At 42.3% G+C, this 26,927-nt stretch overlaps 2 protein-coding genes across 4 annotated transcripts; both read left to right on the forward strand.

Annotated features, from left to right (window-relative positions):
- The first annotated feature begins 627 nt into the window (after positions 1 to 627).
- KDELR2 (KDEL endoplasmic reticulum protein retention receptor 2) lies at positions 628 to 13,229 on the forward strand. Its single transcript, XM_084295742.1, has 5 exons — positions 628 to 839; positions 6,769 to 6,869; positions 9,863 to 10,021; positions 10,996 to 11,248; positions 12,027 to 13,229. Exons 1-5 carry the CDS (start codon positions 749 to 751, stop codon positions 12,059 to 12,061), a joined length of 639 nt encoding a protein of 212 aa, XP_084151868.1. The 5' UTR covers positions 628 to 748; the 3' UTR covers positions 12,062 to 13,229.
- Positions 13,230 to 13,809: 580 nt separating this feature from the next.
- On the forward strand, positions 13,810 to 26,582 carry DAGLB (diacylglycerol lipase beta). Of its 3 annotated transcripts, none has more exons than XM_084295776.1 (16): positions 13,810 to 13,981; positions 14,355 to 14,506; positions 15,993 to 16,167; positions 16,833 to 17,094; positions 18,154 to 18,279; positions 19,327 to 19,454; positions 20,475 to 20,601; positions 20,968 to 21,051; positions 21,499 to 21,576; positions 21,949 to 22,029; positions 22,121 to 22,248; positions 22,651 to 22,719; positions 22,813 to 22,885; positions 23,856 to 24,109; positions 25,279 to 25,491; positions 25,703 to 26,582. In XM_084295776.1, the coding sequence occupies exons 1-15, from the start codon at positions 13,887 to 13,889 to the stop codon at positions 25,469 to 25,471; spliced, it is 2,025 nt and encodes a 674-aa protein (XP_084151902.1). In that variant the 5' UTR covers positions 13,810 to 13,886; the 3' UTR covers positions 25,472 to 25,491; positions 25,703 to 26,582. The 3 variants fall into 3 exon arrangements, with proteins under 3 accessions (XP_084151902.1, XP_084151903.1, XP_084151901.1); XM_084295777.1 differs by having other exon boundaries at positions 25,706 to 26,582; XM_084295775.1 differs by having other exon boundaries at positions 25,279 to 26,582.
- The last annotated feature ends 345 nt before the right edge of the window (positions 26,583 to 26,927 follow it).

Here is a 26,927-nt window from a genome sequence, read left to right on the forward strand (position 1 = left end):
TTCGTGTGCTACAGGGTGTGTAATAATGTCAAATGAGATTTTTAAGAAATAGCTTACTCTTTGGGGATGCTATAAAAAGTAAAGTACCTATGTCTACATGGAGTAACTTCTTATGTATTTTCCACAATACTTGGACATCCCATTCCTGTCCTCACAGCAACAAAAACTATACCTAGCTTTCTTTGTTATTTTTTCTTGCAGACAACAGTGGAGAGAGCGGATGGTCTTTGGACTGGATACTGGACACTGTTAGGGTGATGCCCTCCTTCACGTTCAGGGATTCTGGGCTGCAAAGGTGCAGCACGCTGACTTACAGACACATCACTGGTGCTAGGAGCAATTTATTATTTTTTTTTTTCTTGGAGGATTAGCTCCAAAAGCTACCACTACGCCAACAGCTATCACTATTACGCTTGCCCCGGGAGCGCCATCAGCCCAGGCACCCCTCCTGCCTGATAAAAAACCTCCCATCCTCTCAGTCACAAAGCTCAAAGAGCCGGGAGCGGGGGCTGCTCGGGGGCTCCCCCCTCAGCGGGCTGAGGGCGGCCCCGCGGCCTGGGCCGGGCCGGGGGAGGCGGCGCCGCTCCCGCCCGTTTCCCAGGGTGCAGCGGGCGCGGCGCTGCCTGGCCACGTCCCCGGGCCACGTCGCTCGGTGCCCGCTGAGCTTGCGCCATCTTCGCTCCCCGGCTCCCGGGCTGCGCCTCCTCCTCCTCCTCCTCCTCCTCCTTCGTCTCGCCGCTCCGCCGCCATGAACATCTTCCGCCTCACCGGGGACTTGTCCCACCTGGCGGCCATCATCATCCTGCTGCTTAAGATCTGGAAGAGCCGCTCCTGCGCCGGTGCGTGTGGGGGAGGCAGGCCCCGGCGGGAGGGCGGCGGGACCCGGGCGGCGGCTGAGGGGAGCCCCTCGGGTGCCGCTCGTTGCCCGAGCAGGGCGGTAAAACAGGCGGAGGTGGTGCCGGGGGGGGGGGTCGCGCCTGCCTGAGGCGCCCCCTCAAGGCCCCCCGGGAGAGGCCGGGCGGGTGCCCAGGGGCGATCGCTCCCCTCAGCGCCCCCCCTCGGTGCCCCGCAGCCGGCAGCGGGGAGCACCCCTGGCTGGGCGCCCCCATCCCCGGCCGGGGGGCGCCGTGGCGGCTGCCCTTGCTCCGCGGCTTCAGCGGCCGCGTTTGCTTCGTGCTTTAATCCTGGGCAGCCCCGAGCCCCCGCCGCTGCCGAATGAATGGGGCCGGGGGGGGGGCGCCGGGCTCGGGGCTCACTCGCTCGTCTTTGGCAGCGCCGCTCTGCAGGCGCCGTGGTGCTGGGAGCGGCTGGCTCGCAGGCTGCAGCTCCTGAACTTTCCCTCCCTCCTTTCCCTTGCCTTCCTTTCCCCCGGAGCTGCTCAGCGCTCCCGGCGGGCTGGCCCCGCGCCCTTCTCCCCTTTGTTTCTTTATGCTCCCAGCCCCGCTCCGAGCCCGTTCCCCCTCCGGGCCGTGCCGCCGCCTCCCGCAGCCTCGATGCTGCCGGCTGGAAGGGAGAGAGGCCGGGCCGGGGCCGGCAGCCTTCCCCGGCCTGCTCTGACGTGGCACCGCGGAAGGTGGGGCGGGGAGGCCCCGGGGCTCGGCCGCCCTCCGGGCTCGGGGCCGGGAGAAGCCCCGCGGCCACCGAGCAGCGCCCCGGTCTCCGGCACGGCTGGGGAGAGCCGGCCTCGGCCTCCCTTCCCCGCCCCGTGCCCTCCGCCTGCTCGCAGGGGTTGCTGCGGCCTGGGGGGGGGGGGGGGGGGGGGCAGGCAGGTCCCTGCACTGCTGCACGGCTCCAGCCAACACGCAGCCAGGAGCTGGGTTCCGAAGGAGCATTTCTGCACCCTGTGTGAGTTAGGTGGAGCAGGCTGGGAGGCCTGGGAGTGCTGCTGCTAGGAAGGGTGATTATGCCTCAGGTCGGTTGGCCGGGCGTTGACGTGGAATAACGTGCAAGTACGCTCTGGAGCAGATGCGTCTGTGAAGTATTTGGTTAAGAATGTGAGGAATTAGTTTAGGCTTCAACCTGGAAGAACTGAGCATGGGGAAGTTACATCTCATTCAGCTTACAGGTAAGAGGAAGTACAGATTCTCTGTTTTCAGGTCAGGTCGTTTTTTGCAAATCACTTGGTAGCGCAAAAGAAAAATCATAGTAAATAAAGAGCATTGGTTTAGAACAGTTGTTTCTTTATGCACGAAGGTGTTGAGTAAATGACTTCCCAGTTGAAATACAGTGATAGCGCAGAACTGTCATATCTGAGGCCAGGGAGCCCAGAAGCTCTGCCCTAAATGAACATTCCTGGCTCGAGCTCTGGTGGATCAGGCATTCTGTCTAGATCTGTCAGGAGAGGATCTGGCCCCCAACTCTTCTCTGGAGTTTTCTCTTCCTCCGTCGTACTTGAGAAATGCTGTCAAGGCTAAAAACGACTAAAGCGTTAACGAGCTGAAAAATAATCATGTCTTATTGTCTGAAGAAGGACAATGAGAAGTTCCGGTGCAAGACTAAAATTCTAATAGCATTTTATCCAGGAGATTCGTAATTGACCTTTGGACACGAGGTTATTGACACAGTGTAGTACAGCATAACCCAGTCCCATCTTTCTGTTTAAAAAGTGATCTGTTGTTTTCCTTAGTTCGGTTATGACTGAGGATCTCTGTTATTAGGATTTTACTTATAGGGAGGAAGAATCATAGCAGTCATTTTTGGTACTGCCTTCTCCAACAGAGAGAAGTAAAGAGGCCTGTATCACCCTCAGCTCTTCCCATCACCAAATCAGCCAGTGTCCTCCAGCACAAGTGCACCTGCATGCGCTCGTTCAGTTGAAAAGCCTGCTTCGTGCATTTTCCTCAGGAAAAGGCTGAAATCCCTTTTGCACGGGATTGTTTCATGGTGTCTTCAATTTCTGCTCTGTGTCTTTAGGAGTAAGTCCAGACCCATTGTATCTCCGGTATTTGTGTCAGAGGCCTGATGAGTTGGCTAGGAGAACAGCGCCCCAGAGGAGCATGGCGTTCTATTCTGGGGGGCTCCTTCCTGTAGTGGTTTGTTGTTGGTTGCAGTTTCTGAGGATAAAAGTTTCATAAATACAAATTCTCATAAAATGTATTTATAAAGTTCATGGCAATAACCCCTAACTAGTTGCCAGTAACTGTTCAGCAGCTGCTCAATGCCGTTATTAGAGGGCTTCACGCAATTCCTCTAGACTGCATGGTCAGCAGAGCAGATTATAAATTAAATAAATGTATGCCCCATGGTTGTTGGTGACTAAGGAAACCGAGCAAACCAGCAGCTGGTTTAACTGTGTCCTTCTGAAGCAGTAGAAGCTTAGAAAATAAATAGAGGCTTCTAAATGATTGCTAAACTGCAGGCTGTGATCCATGAAGAGCTGGCAAACCACATGGTGCCGACTCCTCTCATCTAGTTGCATCTGTGTGTGTCTGAGGCCTTTGTTCCAGGAGGAGCTAGGAGGCCTGTAAAAGCAGCTGGAGCTGAGCGGGAGGCAGCCTGCGTACCTCTGCTGCGAGCTCCTGCGTTCTGAAGAGATGTGTCAGTCCCTGTTCCCTTTCCTAAGAAGCAAATCCTCTAATTGAGGAAAACTGATGAGGCCAGGATAATCTGCGTTATGAAGCAGTCTGCGTTTTCAGTGTTTGATGAGCTTAATCTACTTCTTTTTTTTCCTAATTTAGTCAATATGCTAAAAAGATAAGAAGGGGAAAGCAAATCAAGTCATGATTTCAGTGCTGGCAGGGCAACAATTTTTTGCATGAGTGGTTATTTGAGTTTCCACATTTAGAATTTGAAAAAATGTTCGCCACTCCAAGTAACAACTCAGAAATAATTACCAGAAGCTGTGGAGAATGCTGCAGGTAACTCTGTTATTGACTCTTCTGTCATGATTAGGAAATTCATGAGACTTGAAGAATCCTCTGCTTTCAAACATTGTCATGTTCAGACTGTATTTTCTAATCTATCCTAAGTCAAATTAGATTGTTTGTGCTGTGAATTACTACCTGAAAATTGATTTGCTTTTCTCAGTGTCATTTGTCAAGTGTTAAAGGTGACCTGCAGTTGTGAGGCTGTCAAATTATATGCTGAATAGTCTCTCTTTTTTAAATTAAAAAAAAAACAACTGCATAGGTAGTGAGTGTGTAACACTTTTGCTAGGTACTGTAGCCATCTCAACTGCTATGGACCAGACCGTATACTGTGTTGAAGACTTTAGAAAGTGCATTGCCATAGGTTGTTGCCAATTCGTCTGTGTTTTCTCAGAAAATACTGCTTTAGGTAGGTTTGGAATTTCATTTCACTTTTTGAAGGAGAACTTTGCCTTTTAGTTGATAAATCTGAGTTTAGAGTTTGGTTGATTTTTTTATGTCAGCATTTTATTAGCAGAACCAATGAAGTTGTGGTTCTGCGACTGATGTGGACTTCATGCTAAACAAGTTTTCATTAAATTCTACAAAAAGCCTGTGAGGTTTCCATGACTGTGTACAGACTGGCTTTCTGCAGATCTCACAGCTGTGATGTGCAGCTCGTGCTCAGGTAAGTGGTGCACAGACTCCGTAGCCAGGCTGCCTGAATGCTTGTGCTGTGCAGTCTGTCACACCACCGAAATCACACCAGCAGCTGTGGTTGATGAGAAAGTATTCCAGTTTCAGCGCTGCTGTCCTCTTTGTGAAAATCAACAGAGCTTTGGAAGAATCTCATCCTCTTGCTTTTAGCCAAGCAGAAGTTGAAGGAGCTTCTCCATGCATGAGGATGAAACAAAAATGAGAGCTTTGCCTCCTGAAAACTTGAGCCCAGAGCTTTGCAAGATGAAGAAATAAAAACGTGTGTTTAGCTCAAGAGATGAGTAATGCGTGAGGGAGGTGGAGCAGAATAACAGCAGCGTGGCTGCTCTGTCCCAGATGTCAGCCTCGAGCCCTGGGCAGCACTGTGCAGGTGTACTGACACCTTTCTAAGGGCTAGAAGTGAATCAAGTCCTTCCAGCAGAGTTTGTGCCAGGGTCTTCCCTGTTGTTCTGCTAGGGAATAGATCTTAGCTTTCTCCCAGTTTGCCTGTCTCCCCGCAGGCCTTTGGTTTAAACTTTGAACCTTGCCTAGTCTCGCCAACTTAACTTGAAAATCAGTTTAGCCTTGGCTTTAAGATGTGTTTCAGCAACTTGAACTTTTGACTACAATAAATCGCTGATCAATAATTCATGTATTCAGTATGCTTTTTTTCTTGCTGTTTGCAATTCTTTCCTAAAAGAACATAGCACACGAAGTAACCGAGCATCGTTACATGCAGTGGCGTGATGCCACGCTCTGATCCACGTGGCTTTCTGTGTCTGCAGGCTCAGACTGCAAGGCATGGCTGCAGCTGGGTCCAAGGAACGTCAAGTATACTTTTCTGTTAACTTTGGAAAGCCATGTCTTTGTTTATTTTTTTTAGTGGGGCTTTTGCCTTGCAGTTTTACAGTCTGCACAACAAAGTGTTGAGGTGCTTACCGTTCACTGAACTACGCTTGGTAATTGGCAGTTGGGTGCTTCTGTGGCTACCACCTTAGGTTTACCTGAATGACAAACATTTCAGGTACAAATGTTGCAAACAAAAACCTTTTAATTGTTACAATTTCAGCCATTCCTGTGCTTCATCTGTGAATCTAAAGTCCCTTCATTTGGGGCAGTTCAGTGTTTCCTAAGCCTAAACAGAAAAGGAGTTCAATGACCATAGCACACAGCCTGCCTTCTAATTGGTTTATGGCACTGTTAATGAAAGCTGTTGTCAGAGTGCTGGTGTAAAGGGACGAGGATTTTCAGCCTTGCATCGTAACCCTTCTCTAGCAAATAATTTCCCATCTTGTTTTTCTGAACAATGTTTGCATGCTTAGCTAAACAAATTAAGCTATTTTCCCACTGGATGACTGAAAACAAGAATAATTGTAATAACAAGATAAAGGCTTGGTGGTTTTATGCCCCTGCTGTAACACCGCCACATCAGTGTTATGGCGTGATGCGTCACTTGAATCTTCAGAAGCTTTTAGTGACCGTGCAAAGCTTTAATGCAGCATTTCAGCAGTGAATGCTGTGTTTAGTGGTATATCTGCCTTCAGAAACTCTGGTGGCCGAAGAACAAAGATTTTGATGTCTGAGCTTTGGCCTAAAGTTGAAAGTTACTTTGAAGATTCTATGTAGATGTCTGTTACTTTAGCTCACTACTCTATTTTCGTAAATAGTATTATGTAGTAAGATTTCTTTTTGAGTGATAAAATTATTTTTCATCATTGTTCCGTAAGTTTGATTATTGAATTTCCTTGAGCCTTAAAATCACTTAATTCCTTTAAAATCCTGCCATCGGTGCTCACACACTTCCTGTTTATCTCTGGATAACTATCTGTAGTAACTATTGCCATTACACCTTTCCAGGTATTCATCTAAAGGTAGTGCATGACGACACTGAGACTTGAAAGCTAATGCAGCCTTGATAATGATAATGCAGAACAGATAGCTCACGGGTGGTATTTTTGGAGATTATACTAACTACTGTGAGTGACTTCTAAGTAGTGCTTGCACCTTTTCCAGTACAGCAGTGTGTAGGTAGTGTACGTTCATGCTGCTGAGATAACAGCTAACTGTTCTGATTGTACAGCTTTGTTCTGTAAGCCTAGTTTTTGTCCTCATTTTGTAATCAGCTTGCCAAGGCTGAGAAAGAATATACCCCTTACTTCTGTGCATCAAGTGTTTTAAAGAACATCATCACTTTCTGAATAATTAATTATTTCCTTTATTGCTTTAGGTATTTCTGGGAAAAGCCAGCTTCTGTTTGCACTGGTCTTCACTACCCGTTATCTGGACCTCTTCACTTCATTCATTTCATTGTATAACACATCTATGAAGGTAGAGTATACTGAAGAGTTAGAAAAGCTAGTATTGTTGCATGCAGAGCGCATAATTTCATTAATCAAGGCCTCTTTAATTGGCCCACTGCACAGTTAGTGCAGAACAAATTCTGGAAGGGCTTTGGATAAAGAACATGGAAAATGGACTTAAAACCCTACTCTTTCTACACTCTACATGTAATTATCTAAAAACTGTTTGTAATGGGTACTGTGACACTTAGAACAAATGCCAGTTTGGTTATTGGAAATAAAAGCCTGTGGCAAAAATGTTTCACATAAATTATATTTCTCATTGGGGAGAGAAGAGCTTAAAAAAAATCTTTCTGCACGCTACAAGGTAAATTGGTATTCAGAATATTCTGTAGCCAGAATTGCAGCTAATGTCTTATCTGAGGCTGATCAGAAGTTTGCTGGAGAATGCTTTAGGAGCATAGCTTCCATCTGATTATACCCCTTTTGTTTGTCCACTGAATGTTAGTGAGCTCAAATTTGGTTTTGTTAGTTCTGATTGTGCCGTTTCTGATGATGAGTACAAGAAAATAAAGCATCAGACTGGAAGAGTGCAGCTTGTTCGGCATTTATGGCACTGGAGCAGACACCTTCTTAATCCAGTTCCTTTGTTCTTGGGTTTCTTGATGCCTGCCAGTTGTATTTCAGACAAGAATGTAACTTTGCCAAGAGGGAAGACTAGGCAGTCTGTAACACGAAATGTACTGAATAATTAAGGGAATAATACTGTAAAATAAAATTTTAGATCTTAAACCTGCTCAGGCTGCTGTCTTCTAACAAGTCAAATATGCGTATGATTATGTTTTAACATCAACATTCTAGATGAAGAGCTCTGGGTTAAGTACAGCTTCCTTGACACACAAGCTGTTTTTCATAGGGGATTTCTAAGACTATTGAAAGCTAGTGTTGGATGCCCTAAAGGAGCAGCTAGTTGTTTGTTTAATGGTCATGATTAAATCGTGGCCGAGCGTCTTCTACAGCCCTTGTACCCAGAAAATGAATGAATGAATGTGTGAAATCACACGTGATACTTGCGTGTACTGAACTAACTGTCTTTCTAGCAATGGGAGAGCGGTCCTCCACTCAGATCCAGTACTAACATGCAAAATGAAAGCCTGTAGTTACAGGCTTATATATAACTACAGTTAGAGTTTCAAAGATTCTACTTAGAGACACTTTGTTAGATGTAACTGGCTTTTCAGCCTGTTCTTGTAGTGCCAAGACAAGCTGCTTGAGTGCCCTTAGCACAGCTTCTTCTCTCTGCATTTATTCAGAATTATCTAATGTTACACAGTTGGGGTAGAGAACAGGAGCTACTATACAAATAAGCTGACCTGGAGCATTGCTAGATGAGTTTTCTAGTCAGAGGAAGGTGCTGTAATCAGTGGCCAAAAAAAAAAAAAAAGCCGTTAGTTTCCACATAGTTAGGATTAACTTCATTTAAAATATATATATATAAATTAAACTGTAGGTGCCAAATTGAGATGTATTCGTCTGGCAGCGATCATCAGATATTTAAGAAAATGCGTATTTTTCCTGTGCTACAGGAGTGTGTGCGTGTCTGTATATATATATGTGTGTGTGTGTAAATATGCAATTGTTACTAACTGCCTTTACTGATCTGTAGACTAGAATTTTGTGATTTTTAGCATTGTGCATCGTACAGTTGATTTTTGGATAGCACCTGTATCTGAGTATTGGATGCATTTCTTTTATTTTGGTACCTTTGAAAATGAAAATAAAAACTTTTTGATTTCCCCAAATACACTGTAATTCTCATGAAGAAACTCCCAGTAAGGAGTTGGGGTTCATTCACATCCCTTAGTGCTTTACGTGATGGTACCAATTATGACTAGCTTACAGCTGCAGTATGCATTCCTTAAATCTATTATCTTGTCACATGGTCCTTTATCTACGACCAGTCAGGGTGCTAGTGTAATAAGTCTTCGGATTCTGAGCTCCCTAACGTTTTATTTGTAGAATTTTGTATTTGTGAGCACTGCTTTTAGTGGTGAATAGAATCTGCAAACAGAGGTTTTTGTTTTAAATTTGTTACTTTTCAGTTGTGAAGAACCTAAGTTTAATGTAATAAACTAGAATATTTAACCTTTCTGATGAAACTGAGGCAGATGCTAAATTAATTGTCCAGTTTAGTCTACTGTACCATGTTTTCTTCAGGGCACTGTGAGCTGTGTCCTGATGGTGGTAGATTGACCTTCAGAAAGTCATGTATTCTCTGACTCTGTTATTCATCTGTAAAATACAGCTATTTACCTGTTCCTCGGGGAATAGGTGTGAAGTCTACTGTGCCATAACAGTTAGCAATAGTAAGGTTTGAGATGAACTGAAATTAAAACTGACAGGTTCAATGCTTCTGGCAGTCTTCTAGCTTTAAGTTTTATTGCTGGCAGGTTGGTGGAAGACACTGGCCACTCTTCTGATTTAAGAGATGTTTAAAGGTCTGAATCAAATCAGCTAATTTGTTAGACATTAAATGGCCGGGTCTGTGTGGGGCTTGTTCAATAGATTTTTAATTGCCACATGAGCCACACCACCCCCAGGCTTTTTGAATTCAAAAAGACCTCTCCCATAATTATTGTATGTATATGCATGTACATTTTTAATTCAAATGCTTTGGGCTCTGCAGTTGCAGAAGTAGTCTTCCATCTCCAGTCTGTTCTGTAGTTCTGTATACGCAGGGAAGAATCTCCAAAGAAACTTCTGACAATCACTTCAGCCAGAGGCAAGGTGACATTTGAAAACATCATTGGGTCATTGGTTTTGAATTATTAATCTGCTGAGAAAAGCTAAATGCCACCAGGTAGCATGAATTTGCAGAGGCATGTAAACAAATAATGTATACAAACAACTAAAAAAGGCAGAGCTTACTCCTTTTAGTGTCTGGGAATATCTTCGTTCAGTGAGTTTGGTGTAATCCTGCAACCTCTGTGTTTTTTTTTCTTTTCTTTCCTTAATCTGTAGCTTATCTACATTGCTTGCTCGTATGCCACCGTGTACCTGATCTACATGAAATTTAAGGCCACCTATGATGGAAACCATGATACATTCAGGGTGGAGTTTCTGATAGTTCCCGTTGGCGGCCTCTCGTTTCTTGTCAATCATGACTTCTCTCCTCTGGAGGTGAGTTGGTTATGGGCAGGAGGCTACACTTTTCCTCTAAAATATGTAGTTCATGAAGGTAAACATTCTTTAGCTTAATGCGGAATGTTTAGAAGGACGGCTGTGTTTAGTAGGTTCGGGCTAATGCTGTTTCTGTAATGCATCTCTATGTTATAGATGTCTCTGCAAATTGAAGGCTCTTTAGGAGCCTAGCATTATTAATTAACATTGAGTGTTCTGTTAAGTGGAAGACTGCCTTCTTTCCCAGTGCACTCTGATTGTCACATTAATTCAAAAGAATCCTTCCTTTTCTTATGTTTGCTAAAGAAATACCCCAGAATGCGACTTGTGAGTAGTTGGTGCCACCTGCTGAAAACAAAAGAAATGATAATACTTCTTAAATGTAGCTGTGTTTCCCTATCATAATAAAATATGTGTAAAATGTAATTTCAAACAGGTACGTTTTTACACTAAATTAAGGTAACTTTAGATGCTCATATTAAGTGGGCAGGCCTTTTTTATATTCAATGGAGTTACATGATATAATTAGGAAAATAATTTTAATTGCAGTATTTTGAGATTTTGTTTTAAACTTTGTTCTGTTAAATTGTTCTTTAAACCAATTGATTGAAAAAGTTGGAAGAACGTGAAAGAAAAAGGACTTCATCTTCCATGCAGCTTTTCAGAGCATCAGCTCTGTACGCTGTTTCATGGCATTGTGTATCCTGAGCTGACAGATGTGTGCCAGCTTTCCTCATGAGTAAACCTGTACTGGCAAGCTCACCAGACAGCTGATTCGGAGAGCGTTGTCTGAAAGTTGTTTCCTTGTACCATCCCAGGGCTGACTTAGTTTTTCCTGTACCAACAATAGTTTGCCAAAATACTGTACCTGTTGCTAACATTGATACAGAGTGAAAAGACAAGGCAATTCAAATGCTTTCTCTGCTTCTGTTATCAGTAAAACAGCTGAATAATCCATGGTTGTTTCTTTTCAGATATTGTGGACTTTCTCCATCTACCTTGAATCAGTTGCTATTCTCCCTCAACTGTTTATGATCAGCAAAACCGGGGAAGCAGAGACCATCACTACTCACTATCTTTTCTTCTTGGGTCTGTACCGTGCCTTGTACTTAGTCAACTGGATTTGGCGTTACTATTTTGAGGGATTTTTTGACCTCATAGCTGTCGTTGCTGGTGTGGTCCAGACCGTTCTGTACTGTGACTTCTTCTATTTGTATGTTACAAAAGGTGAGTATTGGAATAACTCGCAGCTTCAGGTAGTAGAATGTAGCAATTAACGGATTCATAAGGATCTACTGTATAGACATAACAAAGTTGTTAATTCTCTGTGCAAGGTATCACTGTGATCTCCTTGATAGCTTTAATCAAGTACACTTTCTGCTAGTTTGGGGTGTTTCTGAGGACTGTTTTGAGTACAGATAAAATTGTGAATGTATAAATGATCTGATAAACTTAACTGGCAATTTTGAAAATAAGTATGGCTAAATACATGTTGCAGTTTTCTTCTGTCAACAAGCATAATCCTCATGTTTTTACTGTCAAACAACTTTTAGTTTAGGTTGTACACTTAAAGACAACTTTCTCTGTTCTGAATACCTGAGGAGTCCAAAAGGTTTTGGTTGTTTCTGAATACACTAAGCATAGAAGCCGTTGTTCCTGCTGGATCTATCAGTAATTCTGCACTTACTGGTATTCCAGCATCTATCATATAACCGCAAAACTATGCTAATGTGGCTGTGTTAGGCAAAACTCTTAAGAAACCACAATCACAGGCTAATATATCAGATGAGGCTGAAAAGTAAGAATACCAGGGTGTCACAAGAGGGCAGAGCTGGAATTGTTACTTCAGTGCAGTTTTACTGGTCTGTATTAAGTTGGGGAGAGCTGATGGCAGCATATCCCTTTTGTAACAAAGTGACTCTACAATAGGTTTTGGTTCCTTTGAAGTTTTGACAGTTGTGTGCTTCATATTGCTAACCGTTTTCTTTCATATTTTTCCTTACAGTACTCAAGGGAAAGAAGCTCAGCTTGCCAGCGTAAGTGCCAAAAAAACCATCACCAGCATCTGTCCTTTTGGATGCTTGGACAGAACAATCCTTATCACAAGCAAAGGTGAAGATGCTTGAGACAGAAAGTCAGAAACACAGCTCTTTATAGTGCAGGTAGTCATCAGCGGCTCTGTAAGAACGGAGGAAAAACAACCAGCAGATTTCTGTTTGATGCATCTTGCCTTTATCTTTTTTATTACTATGTATAAAGATTTTTTACATAAAGAAACTTATACTGTATTAATAAATTCAGTGTATGGTTTCAATTGGAATAGTTCCAAAAGTGAGATTTTTGTGAGATTGTTTATGACCAGGAAAAAGTGCAAACTTTTTTTTTTTTAATTTTCAAGAATTTCTTTGAAATGACTGATTTTTTTTCTTTTTTTTTCAGTGCACAAATATGTGCATCCTTGATGGATGGTAGTCATCTGTTCTTTCCCTTTGATTCAATTTTCATTCCACTATATTTATTTTTTCCAAAAGGTGAATATACGTCAACTTAAATCTGAAACCACCAATGTTTGATGTGATGTGCTGGTGCCCAGTCTTTGTGCCATCTGCTGACGTGGAGTTCCTTATTTAAAATGTATGTTGGTGCCAGAAGGGGAACAGTCACGTTCTGTAGTTGTCCCCCTTCTAAAACAGGCTGATGGCAAGAGGACAGTCAGGAAATCTCTTGTGGCCACAAGAATGTGCCCCTTCCTGTTCTGCCACGATGGTTGGGAAGGTAATCCCAACAATGACAGCGCTTGGCATCGCAGGCTGTGAAGGGTGGGAGTTGTGATTCTGTTGCTTAGTGGCAAATGTTTGTAACTGCATTCTTTGTTCTGGAAAAGAAGGTTAATTATCTTGGATGTACAGCCCTGCTACACCATTGCAGCCATAGAAATGGGAGACTTGTAAGTTGTTGATTACAGTAATCTGTAGGTGATCATTTTAACCAATGTCTACATTTTCTTTTTAATGAATGCTTTATAAGCAACATCCATGTTCAGCTTCAAGTGGTTTTTGATGTCACTTTTGGACAATTACTTTTTTTTTTATAGACTTTCCAAAATCAGCAGCACCAGTTACCATTCTTTATCCTTTAAATGATTCCCTTTTTTTACTGAGCTGTTGCATGATTTATCCTGTGTTACCATCCTCAATAAACACTTTATGAAATGGTGAAAGCGTTTCTTTTATTACTCCTGGATTAAAATTTTCCTTTAGTCTGAGCCTGGAAGAAGAGCTGTGGCAAGAACACGCCGTTTGATGTCATTGTTTGCTTTATTGATACAAGCTTCTCTTCAAGGATTGGAGAGGTGTTGTCACGGAAGGGAGCCGTGGTGCCTTGGTTCTGTTCTGTACGAGCTCCATCTTCAGCCTGCTGTGACGGGGTTTAAAATGGAGGAATTTGCTGTAATGTTTGGTTCTTTTATGGTTTTGCTCAGGAAATCTTTAGGAAATCGTTTGGCTTCTCTTAGTTTACCACGCCTGTTCCCCCGGTTAGAGATGTTACGGCGCTAACCCTCCCGGGGCAGCTTTCCCTGCTCTCAGCCTGGCTCTGACCCAGCCGCGGCTCCGTGAGGGGAGCGGGGCGGGCAGCAGGCCCCGCGCACGCGCCTCAGTCCTGGCGTCTTCAACGCATGCGCGCGGGCAGAGCGCAGGCCCCCCCCCCCACCAGTCGCGCGCCGAGGGCGGGAAGGGCGCGTGCGCCGCGTGCTGCGTCATGACGCTGCGGGTCGGGATCGCGCCGCCTCGGCGGGGCGGGCTCTGCCTGAGGGGATCGGGGCCGGGCCGAGGGGGCCGGGCCGGGCCGGGCCGGGCCGTGCGCGATGCCGGGGCTGGTGGTGTTCGGGCGGCGCTGGGCCATCGGCAGCGACGACTTCGTACTCCCGGGGGCCTTCGAGCTGTCCCTCCGTGTGCTGTGGTGAGGCGCCGGCACCGACCCCCGGTGGCCTGCGGGCGGTGCGCGGGGGGCGCGTTCGGGTGAGCGCCGGCTGCGGCCCGGCCCGGCCCGGCCCCGCTCGGCGGTGCCCGGTCTGACGGGGCCGTGCTGACGGGGCCGTGCCGCTGCCCGAGGTGTAGGGCGGCCGCGGGTCGGCTCCCGGCGGGATCCGCGCCGCGCTGCTCGGCTTCGGGTAATCGGTGCCGCGTGTTCGTGTTAACGGCCCCGCAGCCCCGCACAACGCGTCCGTTCCGTTACTCTGCTGTCACTGGGATGGAAGTCTCGTGGCACGCGGTCTCCTCAGCGCTCGCTTTTCGCTCCCAGCTACAGGTTTCCTTATCTTACTTTCCCGTAGGTGGATCGGCATCCTCGTGCTTTACGCCGTTCACAAAGGGCAGTTCAACTGTCCCGGGGGAGGATTACTGCACAGCTACCTGCTCGTCCTCCTCGTCCTCCTGGCTGCTATAATATGTGCGTTATCTGCTCTTGTGTACGTCAGTATGCAAGGTAAAGAGTTAATAACAATGTCTTATACATATCTAGTAACATTTGAATATGTTTGTGTTCTTTTCTTCCAGTGTTGATATTTTAGGGAAAAAACAAAACAAAACATAAAAGTTCAAGTACTTTAATGGTAGTCAAACTTAAGTAACCGTCAGCATTAATTTATATGCTAATATAATGCTAGCATATATATATATATTTGTCAATAGTATTTATTCTGTTAGTCAGAAATCTAAAATAATTAATGAGCACAATAATTTGGTATGGCTAAATGATACGTTCATTGCCACCAGAGCATCTTAAAAATCTCCTCTACGTTCACCATTAGCACGTGACCTAGAACCATGGAATCACAGAATGGTTGGGTTGGAAGGGACCTTAAAGCTCATCCAGTTCCACCCCCTTGCCACCCATCAGACCAGGCTGCCCAAAGCCCCATCCAGCCTGGCCTCAAACACCTCCAGGGATGGGGCATCCGCAGCTTCTCTGGACAGCCTTTGTCAGTGCCTCACCACCTCTGAATGAAGAATTTCCTCCCAGCCTCGAATCTAAGCCTCCCCTCTTTTAGTTTAAAACCATCCCCACTTGTCCAGTCGCTGTCTGCCTGTGTAAACAGATGTTCTCCACATTTTTTATAAGTCCCCTGTAAGTATTGAAAAGCTGCAGTAATGTCAGCCCAGAGCCTTCTCCTCTTCAGGCTGAACACCCCCAGCTCCCTCAGTCTGTCATCACAGGAGGGGTGCTTCAGCCCCTTCATCATCCTCATGACCCTTCTTTGGACCCACTTGCACAGATCCATGTCCTTCCTGTGCTGGGGGCCCCAGAGCTGGATGGAACACTGCTCAGTGTCTCTGACAGGAGTTTGTGGGAATTTATCCCAAATCCATTCCTTACCTGAAGTGTGATGTAAACTTTGCCTTGCGTAGGCATATTTAGTCATATCTTGCAAAAGTTCATTAGCTGCAAAGGATTGCTTGTGGCAGAAATATATAGGAAAGCGATCCCTATAAATGTTGCAATAAAATTAACCCAGCAAATAATGTTAAGTAGAACAGGAGTTAAAGCTTGAAGTGCGTGGCTAAGCAGAACTTTAGTGCAACTTCTGGTCATTTGTAGAAATGCTTCATTTTGGATTTTAAAAATGCTAGAAAAGTACTTTTTTCTTGGTGAGGCACTTCAATATAAAGTAATGACATGAAGATTAATCTGAAATCTGCGTGTGGTCTCTGGAGTGATAGAGGAGACCTCACAATTCCTAATATATTGGTTCTCACAACACGCTCTAATTAGAAGAGTATTTAAATTATTCAAGTGGAAAGAAGTTTTCTTTCCTCAGCTTCACTGATCGCTTTCCACTAGTTTGAAATTTGTAGTTTCAATTAAGTTTCTTACTTTCTCTACAGCTCAGAAAGTTATTTGTGTAGGATTTTATGTACTTAAGATGCATTTGTAAACTGTTCTTGTTCTAAATTATCCCCATTTTTTTCAGGAACAATTTCTAATCCAGGCCCAAGAAAATCACTTCCCAAGCTACTTTATACTCGCCTACTTCTCTATTTGCCTGAATTCATCTGGGCTATTGTAGGAGCTGTGTGGGTGTCAGACAGCAGTGTGCACTGCGAGAAGACTGTGATAAACGCCATCCTGGGGACAGTTATTGCAAGGTAAAGGTGTCCTCCACTCTGCTACCCACAAATTAAGTTTTCCACTTCACGTGAAACAGAAAATATTGCTTCTACTTGTTTGGTATGTGTTCAGTGAACGCTTTACCAGTAGATGAGGGCTTTGATATTTCTTATGAATTATTTTGGTTTCTTCACATTTTCTTTGTGAATGGAGAGAAGCTTTTTAGTCTAGACAAGTGGAATGAGTTTGTGCCCTTCCCTACATAAACAGGCTTGAGTTTCCTGCCCTGCAAGAGTGCATTCAAGGGTGAAAGAAAGGAGGTGGCAATCAGAATGTGTAAGAAGGATAGATGGGAATGTAGAAAACCAGATAAAGGTGAAGAGAGGAGTGACTAGATTGCTTAACTGGTAGTGAAAAATGAAGCCTTTGTGTACCAGAGTTTCTGTTTCCAAAGCGAGAAGGGCTGTGATTCTGAGTTTGGTGCCCTGGTGAAATGAGCAAACAGCCTTGTCCTTACACCTAGTGAATTGAAGGCTCGACAATAAAGCATGCACTCTTCTGACAGTAACAGATTATGTTTGTGTGATATTTCGTACCTAACCTTTTTTTCTGTCTGTCAAGACCTATAGTTCTATTTTCTTGCATATGTGTCAGAAATACCTGGTTTCACAGCCCTTTTATCCTGCTTCCTCCTGTTTTGCAGCTGGGTTATCATCATCTTTACCATCATTGGAGTGCTAATCGTCTTTGATCCACTTGGAGGAAAAAAGACGTTTTACCTCACTGATGGTGTGAATCGGAACTTGGAAAGCAGCCAGTCAGGGCAATTGCTATTTAATGTGAAGAACACTGCCACCAGAGTCTGGGAAAAACGAATCAGGTTAATGTGTTGTTGTATTGTGCAAGATGATGACCATCGAGTGGCTTTTACAAGTATCGCAGAGCTTTTCCGCAACTACTTTTCAGTAAGATGGAAAGCTTTTTTAGTGTTCTTTCTTGACTAACTGAATTTCCAGATGTTGCTACGTGTGCCTTTGTTCAGCCAGAGGTCTCTGACTGAAATCAGGTTTTGAACATGCTAATTGCAAATTTAAAGGTGATTCTCACACAGTGTATATAACTCTGATTTGTCTCTCCCATCACAAATGTGAGGGCTGTGAGAAAACAGTATTTTCTCCGTAGGTGTCTAGTCAGGAGAGCAAGAACGGTTTTCTTTTCCTCAGTATGTGAAGATCTGGGCATTTTGCCTCCTGACTGCAAGTAAGGAGTCATAACCATAGCAGAAAATCGGACTCCTTTCTGACTATTTAAACAAAAGAGCCCTGCAGTATATTAAGGCAGTCTTCCTGGTCTGAATGACTTCTGAGCAAACACCAGACTAGGCTGTGCACGAGCAGGAAGCTGCTTTTTGGAAACAGAATGTAGACTGCAAGACTACACAGACATAGTATTTTAGCTCAAACTTAGGTCACCTACTGCTCAAACAATCGTGATTCAGTGGACTCTGAGCTGTGTTCATGATTTCAAGACAAGTAGTTCTTGTTTATTAAGCGGTACTAGTGCAGGCTGATTTACAGCTACAGCACGCCCAGTGGTTTGTAGGGCAAAGGGTGTGAGTCTTATGGAGAGGTGACTGTCCCAGGTAATTGAATAAAAGCCCTTGAGTCCTCTCCTGTGTAAAATCCTTCTTTCTTGTTCTCAGTATTCAATGAGTAGGAATAGCTGTATAAAGAAACAAGTTTTTCATGTAGTGACATAGAATGGTCAGTAACATCGGGGTCATTATTTGTTATCTGGCTGAGCAAGTCCTTTGTAGGTTATGTTGTTAAATGATAAAAATTTTGTGTAAAGTCCTCATCAGTCTTACTGAAGAAAACATTCATTTTGTACTAAAGGTAGGGAGAGGGTAGTTAGTTTTCATATAAACTGAAAAGAATAGAATTTGAGGTGCATTTTCTTACAAAATTGTTTTGACATGTTGAGGTATGGGATGGTTTTAACCATTCTTTCATTTCTTTAAACAGGACACTGATCTGGTGCCAAGTGACATAGCAGCTGGTCTGATTCTACTCCATCAAGAGCAAGATAAAATGGAAAGTTGCCCAAAAGAGCCTGAAGAAGTCCTCTGTCATTCTCCATCATCTCTTGTGGTAAGATAGGATTGTTGTAGCACCTGGTGCACCTTTTTTTTTTTCTTTTTTTTTTTGACGAAATTAAACACTACTATAAAAATTCACAATTCAACTTGTTAATAAACACAGCGAAAACATCATGATGAATTTTCAGTCAAAACATTTGTCTGCTTTTTGCATAAATACAACTTAAAAGTGAGTGGTTGGAAATTGATTATGAATCCAAACTGACACAGCTTTTGAAGACGTTAAGAGTAGGATTTTTCAAAGGCTTATGTTCCTGCAATATTTGAAAAGAGATACAAGTTGTCTTGGCTCTTTGAAAATTCCAGCTCTCAATGTGTATTCACTTATACTAATAGTGCCTCTGTTTCACGGAATGTATGAATGGAGGGAATTAAGTACAAAAAGGAATCATTTAAGACAGTTGGTCATTGCTGAAGAGATGTGAGAAAAAGAACAGAGAGAAAATGGTTCAGTAGTCTCTTAGTATAGTGTTCTGCCTAAGTTCTGTCTGATACAAATAGCCAAAGCAGATGAGAAGGAAACCCAGCATTCTTTAAATGCGTAGAGATGATGGGTTACAGTTTGCTAAGTGATTTTTGCTATGGTAAAACGTCTTTGTAAATTATTTTATCTTCTTTTGGTCTGTGTTGCACTGAAGTATATAATTCTACTTCAATCAAAGCATTCCTATCAAGTTACTTTTGAAACTAGGCAATGTGGTCATGCTTAAAACATCCCTTCCAGAGAGACCTGCTCTTTAGCCATTCCTTTGAGCTTATCAGTATTGAGCTTATCGGTGTATAATAAGTATTGGAAGAAAAATATTTCAATGAGAGATTTTCAAGATTCTTAAGCTCTACAGCTGTGTAAATAAACAGATTATTTTCCTGGAATATGAGTGGTTATTTTAAGTTCCTTTTAGACCCTGAGGTATTCCTTTTGAAAAGTATTTCATCATGCCTTAATTTTCAGTAATCTGTGTTCAGGTTTTATACTAGGGTTGCCTAACACACCCTTCTTCCTCTCCCTCCTCCTCCTTCTTTCCCCCTGTCCTCGCAGACTGATGGTTTGGACTTTGAGCTGGAGAATGCTGCTCACTATATGCTGTTTGCTGCAGCTGCTTATGGCTGGCCCTACTACGTATACACCAACCCATTTACTGCACTCTGTAAGCTCAATGGTGACTGGTAGGTTGGATCACAAACACGTAACATTCCATAAAAGCAGATAGCTTTCTTTTATTTAATTAGTGTTAGCAGAAACAAAACTGTTTGAATAGCATTTTTTTTTGTTTCATTATGTCACTCATGGGAGTAGATGAGCTTGACTGGTAGAGTTATCCTTCATAAATTCAATAGGGAAAAAAAAAATTCAACATCTCTCTGTCCTCAGAAACCGATTAGCTTTTGTTTCTTAAGAATAGTTTGTGATTGAGATAAAATTAATTTAGCAAAATGACACGGGAATTGGAGCTGATTGGAATTAAACCAAAGAAGTACTAGAGTTAAACCATGTTTTAAAATGAGGCTTTATAGAGCTGTCTGTTGGGTAAGTATGTGTAGAAATAAATGTGTCAGCAGTTTTTCCAATCCAAAAAGGAATTAGGGAAAGTTCCCTGTACCTCTAGCTTCTGTTTTATTCCCTCTGACCCCTTTACTCAAAAAATCTTTTGCGGTCAGTGTTGAAGTGTGCATGATACTAGTAGGATTACCACATAGTTAATTGACCGCTGAGGTTTATGACTGCAATCATGGTTTTATTAATTAGTAAGATGAAATTGTTTAATCTTCTGAAATAATAAATCCCTTGGAAAAAAATCACATAATGCAATGGATAAACATCAGAGAAGCCTGCTGTAGAGAATTTGTTTGAAATTTCCTTTTGCTTGTTTCTATTTTCTATCATTGGCCCCTAGTCTTAAGAATTCTTTTCTAACTGCCTTGTTTGCTCTGCTGGTAGTCCTGTAACAATGGTGTATTTGCCAGTCCTTTAGCTGAAAATGTATGGCATGCTGCTCAGGCAAAACTAGGTTTGTGGGCAGAGGTAGCATCCTTTACAGACTAATAGTAGTACTGGGGGGGAGGGGAAAAAAAAAAAAGAGCTTTTGATTCCTGGCAGAAATCATTCTGCAAATGTAATGAATTTGATTCCTGAAAGGAAACCTAAAAAATTTGACCATGAAAGTTTTTCTCTTCTGTGTTTGTTAGTTGCGGAAGTAGACCAACAGATTCTGATATAACGGGCAGTGATCGTCATAACTTTCACTTTGGATCCATCCTAAAAATAACAGGACTGCAGTACAGAGACTTCATTCATATCAGTTTTCATAACAAGGTAAACAATCTGGACATGCATTCTCCAAAAAAAGGTTAATGATTAAATTAGTGAAAGCAGGGGGTGAAGTTTCTAGTTTGCCTTCAAAATTTATAAAGTACAAGATGCAAAATCAAATTAAAACAGGCCCTGAAACATGTTCTCCAGTTCTTTTTTTTCAGTCTAAGGGAACAGTCACAAAACCATTGACATAAATCTGTCTCAGTGTTGCAATAAGGGCATTTAATAGTAACTTGATAAAAAAACAATTCACCTTCTTTCCATAATAGAATAAAGAGTTCAATAAGGGAGCTTACAGAAGGTGAGAACAAATGCTTACTTTTATAAAAAGTTGGTATGTTTACTGAATACAGTTTTTCCCTCCAGATCTATGAGATCCCATTTTTTGTTGCTTTGGATCACAAAAAAGAAGCTATTGTGGTTGCTGTGAGAGGAACCTTGTCTTTTGAGGTATCATCCATCTGATATATGCAATTGGTTTTATAGGACTGGGTTAACTCCTAGAATCTAGAGAAAATTGTTTGACACTGGCACATTTAAAAACAACCCACTCACAAGTATGGGTCTTCCAGGCTTAAGGCTCCTGTCCTTGGGTGGGTGATTTTCCCTGTGCCTCTGGAAAGGAGTGTGGAGGGAGGACTTTGGTTGTTCTTTTTTACTGTGAGTGAAGGTGCATTTGCAACACGTGTTTGCAGCTTGGAAATAGTTGCTGAAATCACGATTGTGATTGCTGTATATGATTGCTTGGGTGTTGTTCTGGTGTCAGTTGTGTTTGGCTGCTTACAAACTGGGAAGTCAGCGTGGTGATTGTTCCTATGAGAACGTTAAGCAGTACAGCGTGACCTGTGAGCCATGAAGCCCTGCAGAGAGGTCTGACAAAAGCTGCTTTGTTTACAGGACATTCTCACTGATCTGTCAGCAGACTGTGAAGACTTGACACTGGAGGATGTTCTAGAGAATGGCTTTGTACATAAGGTGTGTGCAGTCTGTGGTTGTTTAGAATTGATCTCTGCGGTAAGAAAATGAAATACTTGGGATCCTGTAGTTAAACTAGAAGGGCATTCTCTTAATGAGATGGATTGCACAAATTATTTCAGTGGCTTGCTTGTTGCATCAAATACTGTCTCTGGCACTGCAAGGTAGAACTTGTAATCCTGTTGACCAACCTCATGCCCTTACTGAGTATTCTGAAAGCTTTTTAGCCATTCTGCTCAAGACCACTTAGTTACAGTTTGCTGTTAGGAGCATGTTAAAAGAGAAGGTTGGTTTTGTATAGCATTGCTTTTAAAGTATACATGTATTACACTTTAGATTGTTATCCTTCTAACTTTAAATGCTGTCTTGCAGGGAATAACTCAAGCTGCAAATTACATCTATCAAAAGCTAATAAATGATGGAATTTTAAACCAGGCTTTCACAATTGCTCCAGTAAGTTGCCCTCCAAATGATTTGGTTTGCCAGAATAGTTACACCAAGCTTTTTATGTATCCATGTTTCAATCTTCTTTTTCTTTCTGTAGGAGTACAAACTTGTGATAGTTGGTCACAGTTTGGGTGGTGGAACAGCTTCTATATTGGCAATCATGCTAAGGAACTCTTTCCCAACATTAAAATGTTATGCCTTTTCTCCTCCAGGAGGACTTTTGAGGTAAGTACAAGACTTATGTTATTTGGTTCTATATCTAAGATGTCAAGAACTTCAAGATAGTTGACAGATATGTTAGATGATGATGAGGAGCTTGACTGTATTGTTTTTCTGTACATTCTCCAGTAGAATTGTATTTGCTTCATTCTTAGTTACAGTTGAGTTCTTTGGGGAATGTATAAATGTTTCAGAAGTAAAATGCTCTGTTAGTGTTATAATCAGCATCAAAATTCCTCTGTCCTAAATGTGAGTAGGTCTGAAGGCTGAAGGCCTACTGAGGAACCGACTGCAAATGCTGCTGTCCTTCTTGCCACATAGTGGTATTATTATTGAATAGTAGTGACCACAATAAAACTAAATTGTGCATATCTCTTCAAGGTATCTAAAGCGTGTCTTTTCTTTTAGCAAAACACTTGCAGATTACACTAAGCACTTCATTGTTTCAGTCATTCTTGGAAAGGACCTTGTTGCAAGGTGAGATGGAAATATTTTTAAATTGTTCTTTCAGAGACAAGTTAGATTACATAAAATAGGAGGCTTTACTTTGTTCTATATGTGTTTGAACAGATTAAGTATGCCCAACATGGAGGATTTAAAGAGGAGAATAGTGAGAATTGTGGCAAACTGCAACAGACCTAAGGTAACTAAAAGCAGGTAATGGTTAAAAGTCAGTGGAATCATCAGCTGTTTTAAGCCCCAGCTTTAATGAAGTGGCAGGTGGTGTGTGTATTTTTGTTTTAATGATGGGAGTTGATTGTGTCTTGGAACAAATTGCCTTTTTAATTCAGTGACATTTGTGATAGTGTCTTACCTAGAAGTCTATCTTGTTGGACATCAAGGTTCAAGACCTGAAAGATAATAATGCACAATATCCAAGACCTGAAATGATCAGTTTGCTAGTTTTGCTGTTAAAAGAAACTAATTTAAAAAAATCAATAGGATTGCTTTCATTAATAACCATTTAGTATCAGGAAGTAAAGAAATTAGAGGTTTTGTTTAAATTTTCCCTTCAGAATTAATTTGGAAGGCAAATAATTCTCCATTAAAGTGCTAATTGCTTACCTCTTATCTTTACTGTTGGTTAGAAACACAGTTTTGAAAGTGTTGGAACAGTGTTGTCAGGTGAAATGACACTGAAGGTATGGAGCAAAGGTTTAAAGATTTAAAACAGCCATCTCTGTATATGTGAAGCTAAATGTGCTGTGTCCACCAGATTTCCTTGTAGTCCCAGGATTAGAAGTAATGCACTATTTGGATGACATTATGAATTTAGAATAAATTAATGGACAGTTAGAAAATAAATGTGCAAGAGGACTTAAATCTGCACAGTAGAATCCACACAGAATAATTCACCTGGTAAAGACTGTAATGTTTTACACAGCGTTACTGTTGTCTTGGGCTGGGTACTGGTGAAATAGATGTATATATTACTGTGGGGAAAATTCAGTAAGGAGATTTTACCAAACAGGAAAGTTTGGGGAGTGTGTGCATGCAGTCATTTTTAATCTTTTATTGTAGTTTCAGATCATGTGCATGCAAGCACACAACTAGAATCAGTTATTCAAAGAGACACCAAGCCTCAGTTCAGCTGTTTTTCTTTCTGAATTCAGTACCAGATTTTGTTGCGTGGGTGTTGGTACGAAGTGTTTGGAGGAGATCCAGATAACTTCCCAACTGAGCTGGATGGTAGAAACCAAGATGCCCTGACCCAGCCTCTTCTAGCTGAGGAGAGTTTAATGGTTCATCGGTCCCCTTCATACAATGCCCTTGATGGTGAATCACACTTACATTCACCGCCACAGTATCCGCATCTGTATCTTCCAGGGAAGATTATCCATATTGTAGAAGAATGCAGCTCCAAGAGGTAAGTGGAATAATGGGATTCATTACATTCATTATTAAATATTAATTATCTATTTTTATATATATTCGTATATGTTCATTCAATAATGGCATTTGTTATTATATGTTCTTTATTCATATATATATATATAAATGTATATATTCATTCATGTATATGTTCATTAATATTCACTGTGCTGTCTTCCTAAAACTTATTTCAAGCTGTTTCTTACTTTCAAAGTACATTTCCAGTTCTGCATCTCCAACAACCATGTTTGTTTATTGTATGTTAGCCAGCTTTTGTGGTGGTTTTGTTTGTTTGTTTCCTTGCTCTGCACCTCCCTGCTTCTTTTTGCTTCTTCTGTCCCTTCTTATTCTGAAGCAGGAATAAGAGCATCTGTAAAGCACAAGACCATCTTACAGAGCACAAAAAAAATCTCTAACTTAAATTTCTCTGACTTCCCAAAAGAGGGAAGAAAAGGGATGGGGAAATTTTTTTTCCCCTCCCATTCAATATATCAGTAAGTATTTTATTTAAGTTTCATAAAATCTTTAATGCTTAAAGATTTTAATACTGGCTTTATAAGTTAGATACTTCAACACCTAAGACCTGGCAGATTTTCTTGATGGCAGCTGTTCTGCTTTACTTTAGTGAGTTCTCTTTTTTCTCCTTCGTTTATTCCACAGCACAGCAGTTAATCGTGTTGTTTTTTTTTTTGTTGTTCTTGACTAGACTAGCACATGAGAGCCCCATTGTGTACTGTTCTGTAAAATAAAATCCTAAGTAGGTAGTATAGGCAGCATTAAATCTGGTGTCTGACCTCATACTGATCCCACTGTATGCTTTCTGCCCCAAATTCGCTGGTATCTCTGTGAATGCGTTGCTTAATCCCTCCTCGCTCTTTGCTCAGTGTTCTGCACTTTGTGAGCAGGATTATTTGATTGCACCTTAACAGGGATTGTGCCTTAATGGTGAAAGAAACTGTATGGCTCTGTCCTCAGGGCTGGTCAATAGCAGTATTTCCATCTGTTTCCCAAGGGCCAGCCCTGTTGCTCTTTGGAAGCCCGTTTCCCTGCAGTGAGAAGGGTCTCATTGCTCCCTAAACCCTCTCCAGGCTGTTCAGAGCTTCAGGAAGCCTCATCCCAGTTTGGGATTATCACCTGTGACAGTCCAGTCTTTGTGTTTTTTAGGTTGTGCTCTTCAGATATTAAATACACAGCAAGCTGGTCAAACGAAACAGTCTTCAGCAGCATTTTAATAAGTCCCAAGATGATAACAGACCACATGCCAGATGTTGTGCTCAATGCGCTGAACAGTTTGTCTCAGGAACATGGATCTTGTATTTCTTGTCAGACACGGGAACTTAACACCAATGTCGTATAGCCATAGCTGCATAGAGAGAGGTATGCTTTTGGTTCTTAAATGCAGGTTTCAAGTATTCACGATATATTCCACTTTCATATAGCAGTGGATTGCAGTACTTTTCTCATACTGTGTATAATAAACCAGAGGTCTCAGTGGCCTTGTCTCTGCAGTGATCTCAAGCAATGTTGATGGTTGAAGCGCATATTGCACTCTTAAACTGAAGCTTGTGCTTTTCCAACCATGGACCAGTAGGACAAGGTCTAGCCCAGCTGCTGTAAACTGTCACAAGAGAGCTGCGCGATCAACTGGCTGCTTGACTGACATGAAGGCACGAGGCCAGCTCAGCCTGCCCTGCAGAGCAGTGCCCTGTCAGACCTTAAAAAAAAAAAAACAAACACATCCAGTGCTGCTTGGAAGTCGGTGCGCAGTGGTGTCCCGTTACCTGCCCCTGCAGAGCCTGGAGCTCGTGGTAGAGCAGGTGCTGTAACGCAGCGCTGCAGTGTGAGCTGGCTGCGTGTTTGTGCTGGAGGCAGGTAAGTAAGGAACCACTTGTAACCAAGCGATAAGGTGGGTGGTGAAGGCAGGCCCATACTGCCTTTTTAATTTAGTTTTGGTTTTGTTTGTGTTTTTTTAAACTCAAGCAGTTCTGGTTGCACTACTTTTCTTACAGATTGTGATAATCCCTCATGGTGGTGGTGGGGTTGTGTTTAAGTGCTGCTTGGACATACATGTGCAATATTCTTTGATCTACCTGTTTTTTGTATTTGTCGATACACAGGACTACTTTTATTAGTTTGCAACTAAACTAATACTATAATTACCTAATGAGGAAAAAAAAAAAAAGTTCTTGCTCTGTGTTTATCATGTTAGGCTCTAGCTCTGATTAATGAAAAGATCAATTTGTAATTCTGCCAAAAATTTAAAAAATATATATATTTGTATGGTGGAACTGATTTTAAAAAAAAAATCTTCCTTGTTTCTAGTATGTACTACTTGAACAATTTTTTTTTAAGGCAACATTTCTTTCTTATTAAAAGAAGTTGCTAAAAGTAAGTAACCATATGACATGGTTGAGAATAGCTGTGTTCTTGCTGTGATGCTTAATGTGGATAAAAAATAAAATACATGCTAAAAACTTGTTTCTTATGTTCAGGTATTCTGGGTATAAGCCCCAGACTAAAGGTTTCTAGGTGGTTATACGGCTTGATGCCCTTCACTCAGGTAAGTCACCAGCAGTAGCGCAGGTCCAGCACCTTGACCAGTGCACAGGTGGCAGCAGTGGTGGTGCTGCTGTCAGCCTGCTGCAGCTTCACCCCTCCCCTCCCCTCCCCTGGTGCATCATGAGCTCCTGGTGGGTGGGGCTGGAGCACTGACACATACAGCATGGCTCCATTTACAGCTAAAAGGCTAAACAAAGTAGCTTGCACCAGAGCCATCACTTTCAAAGCCTGTAAGATTTAGAAGAAAGTAAGTA

Source organism: Netta rufina (genome assembly GCF_964035555.1).
Source record: "Netta rufina genome assembly, chromosome: 15".
Taxonomy (NCBI): Eukaryota; Metazoa; Chordata; class Aves; order Anseriformes; family Anatidae; genus Netta; species Netta rufina.